This window comes from Mya arenaria, chromosome 4 (genome assembly GCF_026914265.1).
Source record: "Mya arenaria isolate MELC-2E11 chromosome 4, ASM2691426v1".
NCBI lineage: Eukaryota > Metazoa > Mollusca > Bivalvia > Myida > Myidae > Mya > Mya arenaria.
Window position 1 is genome coordinate 39,333,414 of NC_069125.1, and position 17,233 is coordinate 39,350,646.

A 17,233-nucleotide genomic window follows, 5' to 3' on the forward strand; every position below is an offset into this window, starting at 1 on the left:
AACATGTGGCTTTTAAGTGATCTAACCAGTAACGTATATAGTTAAAGGATTATTAGTACTGCGTTTTGATCCGGAATGTCGTATTCGACTCTCGTGGATTTTTGCAGATCCACTCGAGTCGAATTCAACTTCCCGGTTCAAAACGCAGTACTTATAACCCTACTATATCCTTTTAAAGTTTTTTTTTTAATTTAAATAATATGTTAAGCAACGAAAAGTAATTTTCTGCGACTTGACCGACAGCTAATCGCTTTCCAATCTTCAAACAATGTAACCCGCATGACGAAACAGTGATATCCGTCTTGTTTTATTATGATAAAACGCTTTTTTGTTCAATCACTTTATTCAGTGACAATAATATCGTTAAATGACTTTGCTCTTTCGGGGTCAGGGAATTAAGCAAACGAAAAACAATAGAAACATGTGTGTGGCTGTAAAAGAGAATTCCTGGTATAAAACAAACTTATTCTCTTTCAATGTATTCATCGAATGATACAAGCAATGTGGAAATTTGTTTTCGCTGTTCTAGAAACCACATTGAGAACCCCCTAAAATAATTTGTAAACAAAAAAGCAATGATTAAACTCTAAAGCCTGCATATGGTTATAGTCCATTAGTTATTTAAATCATTCCAACAACATCTTTTTAAAAAAAGTTTGTTTGATTTGGCCTGTGTCCTTAAATTTATTTGAGGTTAAATATAGTAAAACAAACAACATCCTTTTTTCAACCGTTAAGACATCAGAATTGCTACTACTTGTATTGGAATAAGACATCAGAACTGCTACTCTTTATGTTTCAAATAAGACATCAGCACTGCTACTATTTATGTTACAAAAAGATATCGTAACTGCTGCTATTCATGCTCAAATACGACATCAGACTTCTATTCGTTGTTGTCATTTTACTTTAATATTCTAGGGTCATCTTAGCAATTAACGCATGATTGCAAATGAAATGATACAGTATTGGCAGTTATATAACCATTGACTAGGCCCTTCGCTAAGATCGAGATAAAAGTGTTTGGTTCAACAATAACATCAAAATATAATAACCATTTGTCTCAGAGTATATAATAAGCACAGTAACTAGAGTATACTGTGTATTCTCATACGTCCACTTTTACTTTTGGCTAATCTTGACTGGATATTATGTAATCTACAGGAACAAATATTGTTGGGTGATTCGAAATATTTGCAAATATGTTCCCGATCAGTTAGTAAAGGCATTAAATGTCCATATCCATGGTAGTATCTTTATGTACAAATATTATACGCTTAACCGAATTTATATCGGCAAGAAGACTTGTATGCAAGCTGTGTTAAATATTGTTTGCCTTGAATTTAAAATAAATGAACATGATAATCTTAAAATTTATTAACAGTTAAAAAAGCATATCCATTGATTGGTTTACGAAACTATAATCAAAAACGTCGTTAGAGTTGTCAATGATGCATTGTATCTTTCCTAAGTCAAGGCGTTAACATTGACAAGTTTGCAAGAGTTCCATTTAAAAAAAAAAGAATCATACTAATACTGTCGTATATTTATGCAGATGTGACGTATACTGTAGTAGTTATGAAGTGTTTAGTACCTGAACTTTCGAATTGAGTATATGATATAATCATATCACATTCTAGTTGACCTATCGCTGGATCCATTCAACAAATGGGTCACTCGTGTTAATTCGACGACGTAACTGACCAACTGCTGTAATTCTCTGCGTTGAATATAAACTGTATAGGCACCTTGTACTTGACTCACTGATTAACCTTTGTCTGCTGGATATGATCTCATATGATCCAAATGATTCCAACGTAACAATACAAGTTCTCGAGTCGGGCCCGTTGATCCTTTAGTCACCTCCCTTCTGCACTTAAGCTGCCATTCAGTATAAGATGAACAATATTTTATAGTTATAAAATATATTAATTGCAAAGACCTTCTTCTGTTGTGTTATCTATAAAAGAAACACTGAATATTAGGAGGTCAAATAAAGTGTACTTTACCTAAAACCCTACTACCAGATAGCGAATATTGATGAAAAAATGTTTACACCAATAATTTCTACAGGTAAAACTGATAAAATGTATTCTAAGCTCTATAGTTTATATATTTAAAGATTCATCCATTTCTGAGTATTTCTAGTATTCATTTTTGAAATTAAATCAGATAAATTCGTAGCATATTCTGAACTCAAGAGGTAGTTTCATGTATAAAATTTCATGTATCAAATTTCTTATATTTTGTAAACTTCCTATTTTATCCATAATGTCGTAACTGAACGAAGATATAATCCAAGTAAGAGGAAATGGTACAAGAACAGTCATCCATGAAGTATTTTTTTAAGCTTTTAAGTTAAGTTACTTCAAAATCCCCAAAATAAATTTAAGTAAGCATATATATTTAGAGAAAGAGGAGATGTAACAAGAACAGTATTACACCATCGAGCAAATATTTCTATGACAAAAAAGCTAATCTTAACTTAGAAGTATGGATTTGTCAAAGACTCTCTGTGATATTATAAGCCAGGGTATGTTTCTGACTAATGTGTGTTTGAAGATACAAATATCTACAATTGCTTTCATCGGTTTGTTCCTTAATTGATTATCATCGTTTGACCAAACTTCGCAACAATCCTCTTTAGTAGGGCTTCGTTGAAAGTTTTATGTTCTCCTGGTTTGAAGGCGATAGAATTTGTTTGATATGTATTTTGTCAAGTTTTTTAAATTATGATCAATCATGTCCACGTAAGTACTTTGTGTTTCTTTCGTAAACCAATTGGCCAAACTTTAAAATAATTCGTATACAACATTTTTCAGTTAACTATTTGACAGATTTGACACATTAATGGAGATATTTAATAAATGATTTGTTGAACAGTAGCGTTGTCTATTTGTTTAAGGTCATAATACATAAAATATTAATATAACACTCGTTCGATATTTCTGTGATATTTACATTTCAGCTATAAGATGCTTGTAATATGAGACTGATCGTCGCAGACAAAAACAACTTGATTGAATACAAACTTGCAATTATTTATTAGATTCTACTAAAATATGACACATGTTTTATCGAAACAATTCTATCTAATTATCAAATACTTATAGGAAATGAAAGTCTATTTGCAAAAGATTTAACGAATGTCCTGGTGTCGGTTGACACTTCATGGCCGCGTTATACCACCTAACGACATTTGCCATCATATTGTGGTGGCTGCTGTCATTTAACGACGGCGATCGCTCTCTTCTAATCGCCTGCGCCAGTGGCTGCTGTCGGTTTGTCCAAAGATACTAAATATCATACCCATTGTGTTCAGGCCCGGGCCTGTAAAATTGGTAATGACAATGAATGGCTAATTAGGATTTTAGGGAGCTTAGGACCGGTTTATAATAATGAACACCTTTCGAACATATTTCTATGAAAACCCATGTCTTGGAAATATTGAAACATTATTCGTTTATAGTTATATGCATACTAAGGAACCCAAGACCGCCCCTCTCCCTTGCAAAATAAGCATGATCATATTATAAACTTATTCGCAAAGACCTGCACTTTTCTTAAAAACCTTGGATGAACAAACATTGAGGCGAATATTTTGAGCAATAAACACTGTTTTCGAGAACGCCGACGTTTTCCAACTCTACTGTGGTATTTTTTATAGAACTGTATGAATTTGTGATGTCGTAATTATTATTGTCTATCTGCTGGCAGTGTTGGCCTTTAAAATTTCAATGACCTATGACATCAACGTACCTTTACGTCTTGTGATAAATCCATTTTCAAATAAAGAGAAAACTTTCGGAAATGCACGATAACTTACATAACATGGTAAAAAAATCTGTTGTGTTATAAGAATACATTGCTTTTTATGTAAGGTTCTTGTTTGATGTATCTTAGGAATACAAGAATAGATATTAACACCACCGAAGTGTTCATAATTATGATGTTTGATCATTGTCTATTGCGTATAGTGTAAAGCACTTGCCACAGTGTTTCGAAAAATCTCAAATTCTTCTTCAACTGAGAACTCTATTTAAGTCCTGTCTATATTATTAATATAAGATTAACGTCTTAAAATATCACTGTGTGTAATTCTAACTAAATCTAATTTTCAAAGAAAACGCGGTCATGAAGCTGACATATGTATTACATTAATGTGCTGATCGCACTTTTCTATACGTAAGCACTTTTTTGTTTAAGCAGCAACAGACTGTTTGTAGTAGCTAAGTATATTGTGTGATAGGTTAACATGTTATGTATAAATAGCTAGGATGGAGCACTAAAATTGCAGAATCGTGCCTTTTAATTAACGTATGTCACAATGGGGTCATTAGCAAATATTGGTGTTTTACTGGCATGATAACAAGAACAATGTGTATGATTTCATCTGCATGTAGGTTAAAAATGAACAGAAAATCATTACATGTATTAAGTTTCACAAAAAAAAAGATTTAATATAGAGTAATTACAAACAGCATTCACTTACGGTAAATTGCGCAATCGTACCAATTAAGTTTTTATGCAAATGTAGCTTTGTGTACTTGACAGTCACTACTCACGATTGAAAAATCGTTCCTTTTGTAAATGCGGTCTCTCTCTCATATGTTTTCATTTATGATAGAGGGAGGGAGTGCCTTCCACTATTACACAGAAACTTATGAAATACTTTTCATATGTTTAAAGGAGCTAGGATATTCATTTTTGCATTTGAGTACGTATCGTCGTCTGTATGTACAATGATACAGTTATTGTAAGACTTAAAAAAAATACTTTTTAAAATATTTTTTCTTTTAAACATTTGCTTACAACGCATACTGTATTCAATTGATAGAAGCTATTTGGATGCCTGAGCAGCGTGTTTGCACTGTTTTTTACGTTTGTGACTGGCGTTCAATGCCGTTTGAGTCCTTATATTTTCCACAAAAGAGGCTCTGTATTTGGTTTATTTGGCTATTGGGAATATCCTCCTTTTTAAAATCAATGTTAATCGAGTTTGTGGTCTGGTGTCTTTGTATTCTTGTTGGGTACTTGTTTGGTCCCGTTTTATTCCAAGATGATTTCAAATGCGCGAATAATCGATCTCAATACATCAACTCATTAAGGTCTCATTATGTTTTATTTATATAAACTTATTTATTTGTATACATATATAATGGCTATCTTCAACTTCTTGAGTTTTTAATCTAGATTGATATCAATGCATTTATCGCATTTTCAAAATGAAACAAAATCGAAGCAAATCGAAAGTGAGCGCTCACAACGTCATTACGAAATCTGCATATCACGTGACATTCTGAATACCGAAAACTTTATTAATTTACTAACTTTGCTGCTTTATATATTGCAATTTTAACTAAAAGTTTTTGGTTTAAATAGTTTTTTCGGTAGTGCACTTGGCAGCGCTTATTGTATCATTATTAATTCTATGACATTTAAATTTCAGAAAAAATATTGTTAATATAATATATAAACAAATACTTAAACAAAAACAACATCTGATCCACTAGACCACGAAAATGTTCATACTTTAACTGCGTTATTTTGACATATTGATCATACATTGATAACATTGCGCGATAATGTCAATCAACCAATCACGCAACAACAAACCTGTTGACGATAATTAATATTGAGGTTTTTGGTCTTCACAACGATATTTGAGCAACTATCAATATTTGCTGAAGGGATCCAGCTAATCGTGTCTTAGTTTTAACACTCCTAATAATTTGCCTCACTTTATTTCATCATACACAAAAAGTGCATTTTTACAAAAACATGAGCTAGTTATAATCTGCGATTTAACACAAAATAACATTGATGCTATGCTATGCCCACTTACATGCCTCTTATATCCCACTTATTTCCATACAGTAAGTCTGTAAACCAGATTTGAATTTCATTGGTATTTCTTATACATTTCTTTGTAATATAGCATCAAATGTACCACGGGAATTTATCAGACACTATATGAGACGCTATCATAGTTATATACCCACTTTTATTTCTTTTTTGTAATTGTTTAATCCTAAGTGGCACTGAAGCTTTAAACGATAAAACATTTAAGCTTATTTTCGCATAAACAGTGGTATTATTATAGTATTAGATTAGTCGCTTCCGACGGCAGATTTGTGTAAAACATGTATATGACCACACCTCAAAGCATGTTAAGGATAGCAAATGCAAGAAACTTAAAGTCTGTAACCGCAAAACATATTTGTATAGAAATTCCCGAAAATTGGCTTGCAGATATGTCGAATGATGTACAATGGCTTGTGGTCGTTCATGTCAGCTTAATAATTCGATCAAAAGTGCACCAGTCGTCGGAAATCCTGGTACTTTACGCTGTTCACACTACATTACACAATGCAGAAGAGCGTAACAGTGTACCGGGGGTAGCCGACGATGTGGAAAGAGAGCCTTTAATGTGTATATTTGTACGAGCACTATATATGGATGTTTGCAGTGGTTATTCAGGACAAAATTAACTTTCTATGAATTAATAATGACTTAATACAAACCGAATGAATGACTTTATATAAAAAATGCCGTCCAAAGAGGACAACTATTGTTTTGAGATGAGGAATGTTCAGTTAGGCGATCGGAGCACTGTAAACTAACCATTTTTAAGAACAGTCTTTTCAACTAGTTCTGCAAACTCTGTAGACGTGCGGAGCAGGGGCGGCATCTCCCCAATTTATTTTCCCTTGGGGCAAAGCAACCGTTATCATAAGAACTAAGGCGATGAGCAAGGAGGGTAAAAAACTGTTTTCCCGCCAATTTGAAATATCTGAAATTATTTCATTTTCTGATTAAATATTTTGTTAAGCATGATCATTTGTTGAGACTGTTGTATATATAAAGATGATTTCTATATTGAATTAAGCTGCAAAGTCAATTAACATAGAGTTACGAGACACAATCATATTTGAGATTTCAAGTTCAGAAGTTTGTTTGTAAAGCGCTCAATATATGATAACATTGCAGCTTGAATGATGGTAAAGCCAAGACCAAGACGAGGTTTTAGACATTACGTAATGCAGTTGGTTCGTTTTAAAAAAGATCTTTGAAGATAATACAGATAATTGAAGTTACCACTAAAACGCTTTATCGAAACGGCCACCTTGTGCCGTAAGCAGAATACATGTTAAATGCAAGACGTGTTTAATATTGTCAACTAAAATTGTTGATAAGAATGCATACCATATTTCATTATTTCGTTATGGTTTGTACAATGACCAACATTTACCCGACTTTCTTAAAAAACAACAAGTCAATTTTATTTAAATTTAGATTTAATTTGCCCATGAATAGCTTCGTACATTTACTAACAAGTTGAGATCGAGACATTTATAATTGATTTTCAACCATGATATCTGATTTAATGACATACCAACTGTACATTTCTTGTGCTGTTTTTCGTGTTCCATGTGTTCTTTGTTTGCATTTTCAAGACAATTTGCTGCGTCGTCGGTCGGCTGTTATTTCATAACATTGTTTTTAATTGAGTTTTAATATGCTTATTCTTTTAAATTTAAGTTTATCATTTCAATAAATCATATCAAAAAAGTTTCCCCAATGTCCTCAAAGAATAAACACATGTACATACATTGGTGCCAGCAATTAAGTTGCTCAATCCTTAATATACATTTGAATAAACAATTAACATTTTGCTTAAATATAAATTATATTCCAAGCAGTCTTATGGTTTCAATTATCTATATTGATGTATCAAATTGAAAGCTGACGTTATTTCAACCACAAAATGTTGATTAACGACGTCTTGTGCATAATCCTTGAAATAATGTCGATAATGTTTGGACGTACAATGAATGAAAATGCAACTGAAATTTCAATATTGCAACATGTGAATAAATTGATTGTAGGTGTTGTCGTTGTTGATGTTAGCATCTAGCGTCGTTTGCGACCGGCCTTTCGTAGAAGGTTCTGGAGATTGCCGAAACTGCTATCCATTGACATAAAACGGGGCTTAGAGTTCAGAGAGGCAAACATTTTGTCCATGTTGTCCATTCCCATGAAGTCTGTGAAAAGAAAAAAATGCATTTTCTGATCTATTGATGTAACATACCATGGTTGATAATAATCATGTCATTCTTGAAAAGCAATACGCCGTTGCTAATGGACATTGATCGTGTTGGATCTCCAATGGCCGTGAAATACACTGACTCTGTTTAAACTTTTCATGTACTTTTTTATCAGGAGGACCTTTCTTCTAGACGTTTTTTTTAAACTATACAGTTTTTGCTAGTCAAAACATAGGCAACAGTGGTACAAACAATTGGTTGTTTCAATTACAGTTCAATATAAATAGTCTTAGTTTTGATGTTTATGCCGTTTTGAAAATGTCTCTCTGGTTATGTCTGAAAAGCTGTCTGACTTACACGAATTGGTGGATTTTTATGATTGAATTTCTAAAATATATGTTTATGAAACATTCCATCTTCTTAAATCCGTTTCCTACATTCACTATGCGGTGCTTATTCGAGTATATATAATCAAATAAGTGAATTACCAGAAAAAACATTATACACGCGTCAACATGTTTTCTTGTGTACGTGGATGTCAAATGTATTGCATCGGTCAGGCATAAAACAGATTTAGAACCTATGATTACCATCAAACAGACAGTCCAAATTGGTGCCCCTTATTTACGCCAGGGTAAAATACCATTGTCTAGTATATTTATGTTCAAAGATTACACTTTTATTCCCTTAAGAAAGGACAAAATTGATTGATCAACGAAAAATATACCAAATAATTAGGGTTATATTAACTCATACTCATTATCAAAGTATTTATGCGAAAAACTATAGAAACAAGCTCCGTAGCAAACAGTTTAAACATAAACCCGGTTTAATTGCACTCGGTAAACGCCAAAGACATAAAACATAAAATCACAAACAAGAATCATAGAAGAACAGCACTATATATAAAAAAACAAGGTATGTTTATAAAGGATTGTTAGGTACCGCCTTGGAACGGTCAGTAAAATGAAAATTTACTAGGGGTTTAAACCAGTTTAAGTGCACAAATCTCACTCATATCCCAACAATCTTAAATAAAGATAAAAAGCAAAAGGTAAATCTTATCAAAGTATGCATTAACTTGATTTCCTCAACAATAAAACAAATAATAATAAACTTATAGGTAAACCCCAAGTACTTCTATGATTAATATCCCAACTTTATCTGCAGACGGAGGAATACAATTCAGAGCACCTAATGCAAAGCTTTTCAAAGATACGATGCAGTCATTGTTTGAAACTATGAACATCACACACAGTCTGCCTTATAAATAAAAACCATTGGCGGCATTTATGATTGTAAAAGAAGGAAAACCTCACTGCTAAAATGAGTTTTGTATAGATCACGTATATATTTATGTTGAAGCAAAACAAGTTTTTTTTAAATATAATCAGCGAAGTTCGTGAGATTAAATCAGTTGGTTGCAAGAAGTACTTTGACAGAAATGAGGGCTGATATTTCCATGTTCGTTTACATTGGATTACAAAGCAAAAAGGCGGTAAATCAAAAACGATACATTATAGCATTTTCAACCCTTTAATGAAAGCCAACGCAATATGGCTAATATATGTTTCACTTACTTTTCCTTTTTTGTCGATTAGCGTTCATCTGATCGATTTGATGATCTGAAGCGATAAAAAGTAGATCGAAATGGAAATCTTCATGCTGAAATTCATTCAGATTTTTTTTTATTTTAATAGCAGTATTTTTTATTTAAAACTTTAATATCAAAATGATTACTCCACTCTGACATCTCTAACCCACCAACACATTTTAAAACTGATATAGATCTATTAAGAACATGTTATTTTATGAACAATTTAGTCTGTTTTTGAAGAAAACACAACAACAAATTTTCTATCAACGTTTGTTTAAGTGTTAACCTTTAACGAAGAGGTATTACAATTTTTTACTAAGTATTTCGTGATCATACAGCCTAACATTCAACGCATAAATGGGAGTTAGCAACGCAAAGAAAATACTCAAATCAGCGAATGTAAATTAACAATTTTACCAACCTGCTAAATAGCCATACGACTCCGACAAGTCACTATCAGATTGCAGACTATCTAACCTTTTGTTTAAGTCCATTTCAAGTTTAGGCAATATATATGCATTCCACAAATCCCGGAAAAGTTCAATGTCGAGTTCGTGTGAGCCCTGTGTACTGTCCAATGAATCATGTGCTGACGTCAATACCACCAGAGCAACTAAGACGAGGCACAGGCAAACATTCGACCGAAGGCAGATGCCGAGTTCATGACTTAGTCGTGTGACCATCATCACGGTGTGTATATCTGAAAGTCCAAAATCAGGTGCATACCAAATAGAACAATAATATGGACTATGAATTTTATATTATTTAAATTTAAACACGAAAGGGTTGTCATTGGCATTAAGATGAGTCTTGCTTTACACAATGGCAACTACTTTGTCTGCGGAAGTTCATACAAAGGTTCTTGTACCATGTTGGATAGTGCCTTCTTTGTTGTCTTATATTCTCTAACTCCCAAATTGAAAAGGCAATACGTGGGCGGGTCTTAACCGTGCAATTTTAAAACACATTTGCGAAGAATTAGTATTTATATTTTGTTTTCAATATTGAAATATTAACACTGACAAAGTGCATTGTTTTGTAGCCGGTTCTGTAATTGAAACAGGTAACATAAAAATTAGCATACAAATGTATTTGATCTCAGTAAACTCAGTAAAATATGGACATTAATATCAATGATGTTTGAAATTCATTGTAATATGCAATCCCGTTTAATCGTCCTTATTCGATAGCGTTTCCGATTACTTGACGGAAAGTATTTGTTATATTTGTTTAAGTCCTGCATTACAGTGATATCTCAAGCGGCGGATGATCTTATTCTTTTAACTTGTTAATTCTACACCTATTGGAAATTGCAAACAAACACATTTACCACCTTGAACCCAACCATTCTGTTGATTAGTTGAGTTAATCTATAGTCAATCCTTGTTTATTGGGTAGTGGTCTAGTTTTAATATCTAAAGCCATAGAGTAGGACAATTTCGTGGTTTAAACTATGCCTTAAACTTGCTAATAAAAACATTTCTTGAATTAAAAAAGATATTGAAGCACTAAATATTTCCAAAAGAAAACAAAAACACGTAGCAGTCTCTGTCTTTGAAAGTTCAATCTTTTTAAGCGACAACAACGTTCCCATTCGGTATCGTGACAAAAACGTTAGAATGTATAGATGTAACAACCAATCAGTGTGTTAACCATCCTACCGGAGATATCGTGAACAGCCATCCTTTGTTCTGAGGCTTACGATACGTTACTCATTTGATTATGGAAACATGGTTAGTTAGTGTTGAGACAAATATGACATGAAGATTTCCGCCAGTATTACGAGCCGACGACTGCTGTGGGAAATACATCTTACATAAACGAGTTATTGAATAGGTAATAGTTTCTGTCTGCGGCTGCAATTTCAGGGTTGTTTGTTTTGTCAATCAACTGATAGTGCTAATGTTTAATCAGTACATGACTTGTATTGAACGTTTTGATTGTGTATCTATTTCAACTATTTAGCTTTAGATATGTATATTGCACCCTCGCATTTAACTGTTACTGTCATGCCATGTGTTTGTCGCTACTCAGTTGGCTTATCTAAATAATGTCTGAAATTATGAATAGTATAATTAACGAATCAGGGCTTTACAATAATGAAAACCTAGTTCAATTTTTTTACAAAGCACGTTAAGCGTCTTAATAAAAGTTAATAAACCCTATAGAAGGAGGGTATATTTGTTGTAAATATAAACACAAAAACAGTCTTATGAGCTTGATCCCGCTAAGCTTGTTCGAGTAATTTGAGCCGGTTGAGATCTTAAAAAGGACATAAATGAAAAAAAAATCAATTGCCTTATTTTAGTCTTTTACATCTTAACCAAGCAACTATAGTAATGGCAATAAATCTACATAATTGGCTGGACAATGTGCATCGCAAAAACTGACATAAAAGGTCGCAATTCTAAATGATTTACATTCATTGACATGGAATGGACCGATGTCACTCATTCCTAAGAAATATGGTCATGCTTTCATTATTCCGTTCATGATCTTTTTCTCCTTTGAAGCTCTTTTTCTTCGATATTAAAGATCTTTCTTTTCGATTCGTTTTTACAAAACAAAAGTTAGTTCTGTTAGTTCTAGTTCTAGTTGTTTGTGTTAATTGCGCTAGAGAAAGCTTGAGCTCATTAGAACCTTTGAACTAAACATTTACATGTTCATATTATGTCACATAAGGTAACATTTTTATTAGTAACAATTTTATCAGTAAACATGCCATTAAAGGTATATGTATTTTCTTCAAGACTGACGGGAGACAAACATTCAAAATTGGTATACAAAGGCATCTTAATTGTGTTGTTCAAACTAAAATATCGAAAAACAGGACTTTAGTTAGATATATATAGAAAGGTGTTTAATCCTGTCCTTTTTATGGCATCCTTTAATATTGTTTACATAAAACGTCACATGATACTCAAATATATAAGATGTACTTGTAAAATTAATTCTTACTTAAAATAAATTAAACAATCCCTTTAAAAGCAACAGATCCAATGACGGTATCACGGTTAAATATTGCCAAATTCATTTCGCTATGACAACTTGAGATACAAGTGGCGCTTATCAATTACATAACCATGGCATTATAAGAATTGTCTAATAATTTAAAATAATAAAGTTTGGACTTAAATGAAAAACTGATTTTTCAATCCTAAAAAAACAAAGAATAACGCCCACAGTCGACGTCATGTCATCTAGTGAAATGTTGGATTGCAATGATTGTACACATATTTTCATACATTGAGTACCCTCAATCTCATAAAATTCACTATATTAAGATCACAGGACATTTTCATCGTAAAGGATCTCGTCAAAGCCACCCAAATTGTAAAGTAAAAATGTAATATAGGCGACTTCTTAGTGTATTTGGCAAGCAGCTCATAGAAGTTATAGTGAAACATGACTATGATGTATGTTTCATAAGCTCAAGTATCCAAAGAATTAAGTTCTAGCAAATCAAGAAATGAAACTTCAAAATAAGGACATGTTTGTGAAAAACTATTAATGATAATATCATTAGAAATAAGATATAAAACAATAAGCTAGGGAAAGTATAAAAAGTCTCACATTCACCAATACGTCTTTTTTGCAGATGATACTACTATGTATATCATTGTCGATGACCCCTTGTTTGCTGCTCAACAATTAAATGATGACATGGAAAAGATCCATGTGGGCAGAAAGGTGGCTTGTATCATTCAACCCGGCGAAAACTGAATCACTTTTTATCTGTCTGGAGGTAATGGAGACCACAGAAAAGAGGGAGCTAGCAGTCATATATCATTCAGTGTGTTTAATGACACAATGATAAACAGCCGAATGCAAAAGAGACAATGACTGACAATATGAATATTTACAAGCAATTCTAAATGTAAACTCTTTCCAATCAGCGAATGAACAGGAAACTTAAGTTGTATATTTAAACATCAAAAACCCAACAAATTTCAGACTTTTCTTTTACAAATAATGTCTAAATGTGAGTTGTTTTGTGGATGGACCGAGTGGGAAAACTGAGAACGTATTGACCTGAGATATTTTGTCTGCGTTTTCACTACACACAATTTCCCCATTAACAGTATTTTTTCTATATTTTAAAATGGCAAAACAAAGCAAATGTTTTAAATTTCAAACTTATAAAATGAAATGAAGTATAACAGAAACGCCACTAGATAATATTATATGAATGAAAAGAATACAAATATTTTAATTTAAGAGACAAGTCAAGGCCCGATTTTTTTTAAAAACCTTAAGCATAAAATAAGCCAAAATATACTATTTAATTTAACAAAATAACTTACTTTAACTTGATTTTAAATAGTATATTCTTGGTTACCATAAATTCCGTTTTAAGTCTGAGCACTATTTACTCAAATACGAAGATAGTCTGCTGAGCTTAATCATGTTAAAGTTGCTGGATTGTTCAAAACATTGACGACAGAAGCCAGGCTTACTAAGATTTTGATTATAGTTGCTTGAAACAAAGACCAAAATCCAACGGACAATCACCAGGAGACACATACAACTTTATACACAATTAAAATTAGTGAACAGGAAATTACTGGGGTTAAAACCGTTTTTAAACGCTCAACACCACATTTGTCTCAACATTAACCGATAAACTTAAAATTTAACGAATATAAAATCATCATCGCAACCTGTATTACCGTGAAGATCAATATCAACGAAGCGAAAAAACCTTCAAATTAAAAACAGTAACGTGAATAATCCAAGGACGAAATAAAGATATCAACTACATCATACCCGAGCAACAGTGTTGACTCATCCATGGTTCGATGCATTTTACAAAATCACCCAACCGACAAAGCCTGCCTTATTAGAGCAATTATACAAAACACCAATCTGACACAACCCGCCTTAGTTAATAAAACGTCGTCATATAATGATTGTGCATTTTTAGGCTCGATCAGAATTGAACATTGTTTCTGACTTGTTATGTTACAAACCAAACACACAAAGTAACTGTTGTAATTATCAACTGAGTTTTTCTTCATAAAACAAGTACCGTCAAAAAACATTTTACAACAGCAGAATTTATCCACCAATTGAATTGCAACGTTTGACGAATGCCAGTAAAGAAATTAGAAAGGAAGTTAAACAAAGCCTGCAGTTAAGTAAACATTTTATTTGATACCAAACCAATGAAAATAAGTAATATGTTTAATATTTTTGAAGACACAAATTTACATATATATTTTTTTGGAAAAAGATAATACGTACAATTCGAAAAGTCTCTGAACAGAACCTATCCAATGTAACTTATACCACCGAAACTTTTAGTGTTCACTTAAAACAATTATAATATCAATGGCATCCCGTCTAGGTCGCCGTCATTTTACAAATTATAAATTAAACCAAACACTACGGCCAACTATCTGACAATAAGTCCTGACAAAGATCACTTACATTTCGCCTTCAAGCTATCAGCACTATGTGCGAATATCTGCTATCGGAATGGCCAGCCAATCTTCTGTATCGACTTATATAGACGCAAGAACGCACCTATCTCGCACTGTTAGCCAAGCTGTGAAATTCTGTTATAGGTTACTCAATAAAAAGCTTGGATTGGCATTGCTATACGTGATATAAACCACATGAATTGGACAGTATTAACAATTAACCAATGACCAAACGGCAATACAATATTCTATAATATTATCGAAACAAAAATTGCATTGACCTCGTTGCACTTACCATTACAGCCAATTACCAATTTAGGTCGAAGGTTTGCTTCTTCTTGAAAATATTTAATATATATTATATATTCCTAGGCAATTGATGAGGGCGTTATTAGTATTGTTTTATTTGATTATCTTTTGCCACTCTCGGCTGATTGAAATGACTTTAAAAACTTTTCATTGCATTTCAACATATGAAAGCAAAACAAAATACCGTATGTGAGATAATATAAACGTTAACAACATACTTAGTATTTATTATTAAATGATATGTGATATTAGTATGTGCTGTGTTCTACACATTTTCAATGTTGTTTATGAAGTGTGTTTTGTGAATACGTGCGTTTTGGTATTCCTGTAAAGTTCGGCTTAGACACTAGGGGATTGAATGAATTTTACATTTGAAGTGATACTTTGTTGCTTAATTCTAACCTATTTAAACGATTATTTTACATCGAAAACGTATCTGGAAAAGATCGGTATTGTTCTGTGAAAGGCCAATGGTTCAAAAGGCATAATAAGGTGGTGCAGGCCAAATAAGTGGTGTGGCATATCCCATTCCTTTTAGAAAGGCTATATTACATTCCGTAAAACACACCTTTTGCAGCATTCCATGAAACGAGTATCCAACAAGCTCAGACACCGTTAAACAGGCGTTTCCTTTATAAACTGTCAACTATATTGGACGTGTGTGAACTCAATTACAGGCTTAATAGTCAAAATGCTATTTTCCGTAAAAATGACCGTACAAATATACATCGTTGGTCACTTCATAAACTGTGATTTAATTACATAAACAAGCTGAACCAGTTTTTTGTGACATAAAATAATTATTTACGTTTATATAATACAGCTTACTGAAAATAAGGGTGCGTATTAAGTGATTATAATTGTTTCTTCGAATGTGAATTGCTGATGCCACATTGATAGGATATTAATTGTGTTAAAATTACAATAACAAGCAAATATCTCAACCGTAATTTCATCCTTAAGATGATGATTAAATTCACATGACGTCGTTCCAAATGTTAAATTTCTTCTTTTTAGATATCGATGTAGTATGAGGTCATTTTGAAAGAATTTACGTTAGATTGTTAAACATAAGTAATTTTTCTTTCTCAGAAGGGAATAACAAAGATGATGGGTTGATGGGTTAAACAAATGGATAGCTCGTTTCAAAATCAAAGAATCCCAACAAGTTGCGACTTTCTTTGGAAGACCGAACACGATCAATGGTCACCTCGGTAAAACTTGTTTTCAATATTGCTTTAAAAAGATTCGTTTCTGTGCATTATACACGTATTTCGCACATCGTAGGTACACATACACCTTCGAAATATTAAGAAGCAAAAGGCATCCATACGCAAGAACAGGTGTTGCATACACACTGTAAAGTTTTGCTACAAACATATTTTTTTTAACAAAGAATGCATAAAACATTAGTATTAATAATCTAGTATATCATGTATTTTTTTGACCTAATAAATATATTTACGAAGAAAAATATAATGTGTTCATTAAAGTGCACATATGACTTTAACTTGAGTTCCTAAACTAATACTTCCTCAAACATATACCTATACATCACGTTTAATATACCGTAATTTACTTAAGTCATCTCGTATGTACCTGATTTTGTGTCACCCTCTGCAGACATCTGATATTACGGATGCATTGTTGTGAAATTACTGACATACAGAAATGATGCACTTTCGATGGTAATCCATTCTAAGGCTTGAATTAACGAACGCAAATATAATCATTTCTTGGGTGTCAAACACGCAAACTCTTAGTAAATTATACAAATGATACAAAAGTTCCGATATGCCGATGAAAAATGTAAAACAAGAGATGTTTGTAAAAAAACAACATTATGTCCCCTTGGC

The 17,233-nt window shown here is 32.6% G+C and overlaps 1 protein-coding gene across 2 annotated transcripts; it reads right to left on the minus strand.

Moving 5' to 3' along the window:
* Positions 1–7,286: 7,286 nt before the first annotated feature.
* On the minus strand, positions 7,287–15,131 carry LOC128232828 (uncharacterized). Of its 2 annotated transcripts, none has more exons than XM_052946583.1 (4): positions 15,076–15,131; positions 10,067–10,345; positions 9,629–9,673; positions 7,287–8,045 (listed from the first exon to the last, which is right to left on the minus strand). In XM_052946583.1, exons 2-4 carry the CDS (start codon positions 10,329–10,331, stop codon positions 7,915–7,917), a joined length of 441 nt encoding a protein of 146 aa, XP_052802543.1. In that variant the 5' UTR covers positions 10,332–10,345; positions 15,076–15,131; the 3' UTR covers positions 7,287–7,914. The 2 variants fall into 2 exon arrangements, with proteins under 2 accessions (XP_052802543.1, XP_052802544.1); XM_052946584.1 differs by lacking the exon at positions 15,076–15,131 and adding an exon at positions 14,890–15,024.
* Positions 15,132–17,233: the final 2,102 nt, after the last annotated feature.

Excerpts from the sequence above, each read along its gene's own strand:
- LOC128232828 (XM_052946583.1), bottom strand. The coding sequence starts at position 10,331 with ATGATGGTCACACGACTAAGTCATGAACTCGGCATCTGCCTTCGGTCG. Across the intron at positions 9,674-10,066 it reads GTCGTATGGCTATTTAGCAG|ATCATCAAATCGATCAGATG; the intron begins GTTGGTAAAATT and ends TTATCGCTTCAG. Across the intron at positions 8,046-9,628 it reads TAATCGACAAAAAAGGAAAA|ACTTCATGGGAATGGACAAC; the intron begins GTAAGTGAAACA and ends TTCTTTTCACAG.